The sequence below is a fragment of the Solanum dulcamara genome, chromosome 1, assembly GCF_947179165.1.
Source record: "Solanum dulcamara chromosome 1, daSolDulc1.2, whole genome shotgun sequence".
Taxonomy (NCBI): Eukaryota; Viridiplantae; Streptophyta; class Magnoliopsida; order Solanales; family Solanaceae; genus Solanum; species Solanum dulcamara.
Window position 1 is genome coordinate 72926380 of NC_077237.1, and position 7529 is coordinate 72933908.

Genomic DNA, 7529 nt, shown 5'->3' on the forward strand with positions numbered 1-7529 from the left:
TTAGTAAAATGTGCAGGCAATTTGGGGTTTTTTTTTGCAGTGGCTAACACTTGGGGGAGCTGGAGGATACCCTAAGTGTTTCTGAGGGACATACTCTCGAGGAGATTGAGAGCATCTGAAATGATTTGGAGGGATATACATAGGCTGAGGTAGAGATAAGGCAGCAGTACTTCCTTGGAGTGTAGGCTCATGGAGGCGTTGAGCGCTAAAGATGCCATGAAGGTAAAGATTGAGGCACTCAAAGAGCAGGTCGATGCTAGTGTAACTAGAGCAGCTAGGTATGTTGTATGTGTCGTGCCACAGACGGGTGGATCTACATGAAGGTCCGGGGTTCATCTGAATCATCTTCATCGAAAAAATTACACTATATATATGGGCCAAATTTCAATACAAGAGATTTATTTATCATGCATAAGAAATGTTAAACATTTAAAATGTTAAAAAGATTTACTTGTAATATTTTAAAACAATCTAATAGCATAAAAAATAATTTATGTCCACAAACTCTTGTACAATTGTTTTCTCATTGTTTTTGTGGGGTAGTTGATAGTTGAGAACATTAAAAGTCATTAAAAACACTACATTAAATCATTTTCAACTCTTCATTATAGCATGTTTCTTCCTCTTTAGAAGTAGCTAGCTAGAGAGACCAATGGATTCAGCAATAGACCTTGAGCCTCCTAATTCACTATCTTCTTCTGCTCCATCTTTCGCCATAAGACCTAATAATAATAATTATCACAACTCCAGCTTCTTGCGAAGCATCTCAACTAAAGAACCTTCAAATTTCTCCAAAGAACTTTCCTATAGCCCACCTCGCTTAAGCACTTCAGTCCTCCCTTCCAATACATGCCCTCCCCACTACAATTCCCAGCCTTCATCTCCTCGCCTTTCATTCACACTTAACAACCCGTCAACAAAGTCAGTAGACGATGATCACCCCGAATTTCATCAAACGACTTATAGGTGCATTTCCTCCGTGCTTAAAAAGGACGGACAGATCTTGTCCGTCGCTGTATCCAACGGTCTTGTGTACACGGGATCTCAAGCGAATGTAATACGCGTGTGGAAGTTGCCAGAGTTTACTGAATGTGATCATCTTAAGACGAGGGCATCGTCCATGGTGATTTCGTTGCAAGTGTCCAATGATATGATTTATGCAGCCTATGCTGATTCTAAGATTCGAGTGTGGCGTAGGACTTGGGAAGGTGTAATCAAGCATGTACGAGTTGCAATTATTCCGAAGGTTGGGAGTTATGTCCGGAGCTATATCTCCGGAAGAGATAAAATGGTAATTTTCCTATCTCAATTATTCATCATTTAATTAAGAGACTCAGTTTGTTCCAAAATATTTGATTATTTTAGAGGAAAAAAATTCGAAGCTATTCTTATTGCTCTAAGAGGTGGAGTAGTGTTTATTAAGTGAGACATTTAACCGAGAGATAAAAGGATAATTTGCTATATTTGATATTTTTGAAAAAAGTGTGCAAAAATCTTAAAGGAAAAGATAATACGAACCGAACTTAGTACATTACTATATTTATTCATCTTTTATGAGTAAGATGATTTTCAATTGGTATAATAAATAAATTGTGTTTTTTCTAATTGGTTTCAACTGACATTTATGTTTTTTAAATTTGGTGTGCACAAGTAGACATTTAAATTTATGTAAAATTGAATAAGTAGATACACACATTTTACATGGTATAATATAAGTGTGATGCAATGTAGGATGTTGCTTAGGACGTAAATTGTCACGTAGGACGTCAAGTAGGACATGTGTATCTATTTGTTCAACTCTATATACGTATAAGTGTCTATTTGTACAGATCCAAAATTAAAAAACATAAGTGTCAAATAACGTCTAATTAAAAATCATGTTTATGTATTATGCGTTTTTAATTTGGTAGATAAAAGTTAATGCATACATTAATGGTAGGAGCTGGGAGGTACAGTCATGTAAGATGGCATACTGCTTCTCTCACTGTAATACTCTTCTAGAGTAACATGCTAGCTGTGGCGCAATTTTGATATGCATGCCAACTTTCTTTTTTAATCAATTTTTGGTATGATTTTATTTGACATAATACATAAATATGTTTTTAAATTTGAGCTTATTTGATATTTATGTTCTTCAATTTTGGATATGTAAAAATAGACATTTAAGTTTGTATAAATTTGAACAAGTAGACACACGCGTCCTACATGGAATAACATGCACTCTACATGGCATAAATGCTGTTGAAATCAAGTTAAAGGATACCCAAATATGTGTTCTCATTAGTGTATTAGATAACTAAGTTAACCACACAAAATGTATCATGTCTTTTAATTATACACATTCGACTCAATATGCCGTAAAACCCCAGACGTTTTCTACTTGAGGTTGATTCATTTAACTAAAAGAGATGACATATTTTATGTAGTTAACTTAATTATCTAATAAACGAATAAACAACGGACAAATTCTTTTTCCGGAATTTGCATCAAAAGTGTCTAATTAGAACACTTTATTAAAAGTTGAGGTATTTAATCAGAATAAGGCTTAATTAAAGTGTCCAAATGGTATATCCGATTAAATTTAAGAGGCTGACTATGTATTAAGCCTTTTGGAAAGAAGTTGCTGATTATGTATTAAGCCTTTTGGAAACAAGTTGAACTATGTTTTTCAAAACTTTATCTCAGTAGGCAGTTATCTTTTCAGTAATATCTGTATTTGGTTCGAGTTTGGACTGGAAAAAGAAGAAGGTGAAGTCACTATTGCTTTGGGCATTTTCTGGAACTGTATTAATTGCAACAAACCAAACATGGACTTGGGAAGTTCTGGTTGCATATTTATTATTACATATGCAACTACAGCTTTCTGATTAAAGCACTTCAGACATCTAATTTAATGCATACTTGAAGCCTTGAGTTTCTGGTCTAACCAAAATAGTTCATAATCTTCTTTTCACTTTACTGTGTAGCTAGAAAAATTAATGCATTTTAATGAATTATGACAGATGAAGCATATGGGACCAATATCATCACTAGCAATTAACATATCAGATGACATCCTCTATTCAGCTTCCCTTGACAAAACAGTAAAAGTATGGCGAATTTCGGACCTCAAATGCATAGAAACAATCCAAGCTCATAATGATCCGATAAACGCCATTGTTGTTGGTGATGATGGTGTTCTTTATACTGCTTCTGATGATGCCACGGTCAGAGTATGGCGTCGTAATTTCTGTAGTGGAGATAGGCCACATTCCCTCACTGTTACCTTACCAGCAAAATGTTCACCAGTAAAGACATTAGCCTTAACAACTGATGGTGGGGTGCTTTATGGAGGGTGTAGTGATGGTTACATTCATTATTGGCTAAAAGGTTGGTTTTCAGGGCAATTGCAATATGGGGGTGCACTTCTTGGACATACACATGCTGTTATGTGCTTGGCTAGTATGGCTAATTATTTGGTCAGTGGATCAGCTGATTCAACATGTAGGGTGTGGTTAAGGGAGCAACAAGATTGTCAACATGTTTGTGTGGCCATTTTGCAAGGCCATAGAGGGCCTATTAGGTGTGTTGCCGTGTTCCCTAGACCAGTGAACGAGGAGAGTGAAGATGGTTGCACCATTTGCACAGGAAGTCTTGATGGAGTACTCAAGATGTGGCGTGTGAGACGCACCAGCATTAGCGATAAGGGCAAAAGTTCTTCACAGAATGCTTGCGAATATTTTGAGATCGCTTAAATCTGGACACCCTTTTATTGTTCTTGCAAGATGTGTTGTTTCTAACCACAGACGGATCCAAGATTTTAAATAAATCATCGACTGTCCAATTGTTTGTGATAATATATAGGTACAGATTTGCCCTGTTTTCAACTTTAAAGATCAGAGTAGAAGTGGCCAATGAATTCTTTATACCCTGTCCACACAGATTGAGATCCAGCAACATAGCAACTAGCAAGTAAATAAATATTCTGATACTCTTTTTATAGTTAATCTTCCTTTTAATTTGTATTGTAATATCTAAATTTACTATCATTGACTTTGTAATTCATTCTATATACTTTTTCCTATTTTTACCATTTTTCCTTTCTATACTAGGGGGATTGAGTTGTAACACATTGTACTAAATCTATTAACCAATATTTTTTTCCGGGGAGTTTATGTTTTACTTATTAACAATTGTTGCACTTGAGCCGAGGTTCTTTTGGGAACAACCTCTCTACCTCCACGAGATAATGGTAATGCCTGTGTACACTCTATCTTCCCCGAACCCCACTTGTGGGATTTCATTGTTATGTTATTGTAATTTAAAGCTTTTAAAAATAATTCAACATAGTAACAGAGTAAACGGCACCATTTAAACAGTATTAAGACAACACAGACATTAGTGAAAATGTATGCCCTGCCACTTCAACATATTTTAATCAGCCTTGTGACATTCTTGATTGTAGAAAGTAAACACCTGTACAGTGATAGAATGGGAGAACTTACTAAGCGATAAAACAAGATAGAATTGAGGCAAGCAAATTGTCTGCTTGAGCCAATAAATTAGTTTCAACTCGGGTAAGTTTGTTGTGGCTGCAACTGTAAGTCTTTCCCTGCACCAGAATCCCGGTGATTGCTGTGAGATTGTCGTCTCTTTCGCAGCTGATAAATCGAGTAACATAGTATCTTTAAACCGATAAGGGATCCAATAATTATCAGAGCCGAGAATATAAGTGATTTGGTAGAAGAGTGCTTGCACCCAAATATGATGCTAAGACACACCATAGGACTATATAAGCACCGTAGTGACAGGTTCAGAATTTAGACATTGAGAATTTTGAATTGAGAGAACACGACTGCATATCAATATTTCATATATTGTTCATCCTTCCTGATCGCCTATAAATATGAAGAAGCTTTGTGTTTACTATATTCCTAACTTGCTCATACAATTTGGTCATAACCTTTTTCTCCTAATAATTCAAGTATAGTATTCTTGAAAGTTTTAAACTTACGTCAAAAGTTGGCAAAAGAAAAAGTTTCTTTCCATGGAATTGTTCTGTCTACATGAGTGCGGCTTACCTCTTGCAGATACCATATTTAAGTAAATAATTTGGTGGTATTATAGTAGAGATCATATGACTGTTCATCTCATAATTGCTTTCTCCTATGGTTGATTCGAAAGCAATAAAATTAAAGCATACGCATTTCCGCTAGTGTTTAAATTATTCTGAAAAGTAACAAACTATTGATGAAAAATGAATCTTGTGTTGACAAAATGAAAGTCTTTTGTGATACAGGAATTTCCCTAGTTCATGTATTAAGAAATCAGTGCAAAGATGCATATATGCTTTTTTCATGTATTAGGGAATAGGAAAATACTTCTAATCAAATTATAATACATATACTAGAATAGCTACATATTAGAAGATTTTTTACAAATATCTAGCTATTATAAGTTAAAACGTAAGTCAAGTTGGTGGACAATTATAATTGTCACGACCCGAGTTCGGGTGTGATGAAACTTATTCATTTTTCATCGGACAAATCAGCCTAAACCCAATATTTGCAGAGTAAAATGCGGAAACAGTTTAAAATAGATAAATACAAGGCAAAAGCCGAAATTTTAATCAACTACAAAATTCACCACAGACTGGTTGTCATATGTACAAGCCTCTAAATACAACGATACTGAAATAAATACAAGTCTCAATCTTTGTCTCTCAAATAGAAGAAAGTAAAAGTAAAGAGGAACAAAAAATATCGCCGACATCAACAACTACCTCTCAAATTGCCTCTGAAAGTCTCGGATGAAAGGAACGAGAATTGAATTACTGACCGGGCTCGGGACCTACACAAGTATAGATAGAAAGGAGTAATTACCACCTACACAGTACCCAACGAACAACTAATACTAAGCAAAGCTAATAGAATCTTGTCATACCAACCAAACCCCTTCGACTACCACCTGTATAGAAAATCAGTCCAGTCTAACAATTCTAACAGCACAAGTACATACATATCCTCAACGGTACAACTTAAGCCTCAATCAAATCACAACAGTCATTAGTATATATCAGGGGTAAAATAGTCCACAAATGGCAAAAGATGTATGATACAATGTAGTGCAATGCAATGCCACACATAGTGATGCGTGTCTGTCCTAATGATACACATCCGCTGAATAGCAGTCCAGAACCCATGAGGGCCACACATGGACCATGTATCCGCGGAACCATTTCCCTTCTATACACATATCAATTGCTTGAACCATTTTTTTGGCATTGCCGAAATCATTTCCCTTCGGCATAATCCTCAAATCAATTTCTATCTCAAAATTTCAGAACCAATGCAAATAGGCAATGTCCATGTAAATCACAATGATAGAATGATATAAAAGAATAAGTCACAACTCATATCACAATAATACATTCAAATATCCGTAATAAGTCAAATGTCTAATCATATCGAACACATCATTTCAACTCATCGAATTTGTCATTAATTACCCCATTTCTTAATTATCAAGTTCAATCGAATAACCAAATAGTCCCAAATCAATTTCCATTACTCCCCAACATTCAAAATAAGAATACATGATCTTACAAGCCTAAACAAAGGTTTAGAAGTTCACTTGCCTCGAATTAACCCCGAACCATTCCAAAATTTGAGCTTTTCCCTTACGCCGATGTTTTTAATAAATAAAATCTATTCAAATTTGCAATCCCAATAAAAGCATGAGTCTAATGACACACAAGTCATAAATTTTGAAAATTGAGCCGAAATAGACCTGAAAAATCCAATTTCGAAAACAAATAGAAAATCTGAATTTTTTACATGAAAACATTCATTGGGGTATTTGAAAACTATTAGTGAAAACCATTTCAAAAAAGGAATTAAAATCGATTCACAATCCTCAAATTACTAAAAGTTCAAAGTTCTTGAAAAAAACCCCAATTCCCCAACTCAAAATCCTCAAATTTGAATTGAAAACAATAATTTGTTAATGGGAAATGATGATTTAGAGTTAAAAAGGCTTACCCACTGAAATTCCATGAAAATACCACTTCCAAATCGCCTCTACCAAATTCAAGAACTCAAAAATGACGAAAATAGAGGTTTTCCCATTTTTGAGAATTAAAACACTATTCAGGTCAAATTCCTTGTCCGCAAACACGGCCTGTTTTCTCCACAAATGAGGAGGCTTAAACTCCGTCCCTTCACAAACGCGGGAGGACATCCGCGAATGCAAAATCCACTAGCCTAGCCTCCCGCGAATGTGGCATGTGCACACGAATGCGACATATGCACGTGAACGTGGAGGCTTAGCTCTTTATCTCTTCGTGAACGCGGCCCTCAACTCTGCGAATACGGAGAAGGCACACCCGTGCACAGATGACATCAACCATAACACTTGGCACAATTCATGGATTGGAACCTTGAGATTCGTTTGGAATTCCGAGCATGCAAACTTTATATGCTACCCTACTAATTTTGATGTTTCGGATTCAATGAAATTGTCGGAACTTGAATTCGATGTCTTCTTGATCC

At 35.6% G+C, this 7529-nt stretch overlaps 1 protein-coding gene across 1 annotated transcript; it reads left to right on the plus strand.

The window, feature by feature from the left end:
* Positions 1-612: 612 nt before the first annotated feature.
* Positions 613-4072, plus strand: LOC129899506 (protein JINGUBANG-like). The gene is made up of 2 exons (XM_055974536.1): positions 613-1291; positions 3003-4072. Exons 1-2 carry the CDS (start codon positions 653-655, stop codon positions 3732-3734), a joined length of 1371 nt encoding a protein of 456 aa, XP_055830511.1. The 5' UTR covers positions 613-652; the 3' UTR covers positions 3735-4072.
* Positions 4073-7529: the final 3457 nt, after the last annotated feature.

Bases quoted from the DNA above. Each gene is read 5' to 3' on its own strand.
- LOC129899506 (XM_055974536.1), top strand. From the start codon at position 653: ATGGATTCAGCAATAGACCTTGAGCCTCCTAATTCACTATCTTCTTCT. The intron at 1,292-3,002 runs GTAATTTTCCTA...GAATTATGACAG, and splicing joins TCTCCGGAAGAGATAAAATG to ATGAAGCATATGGGACCAAT.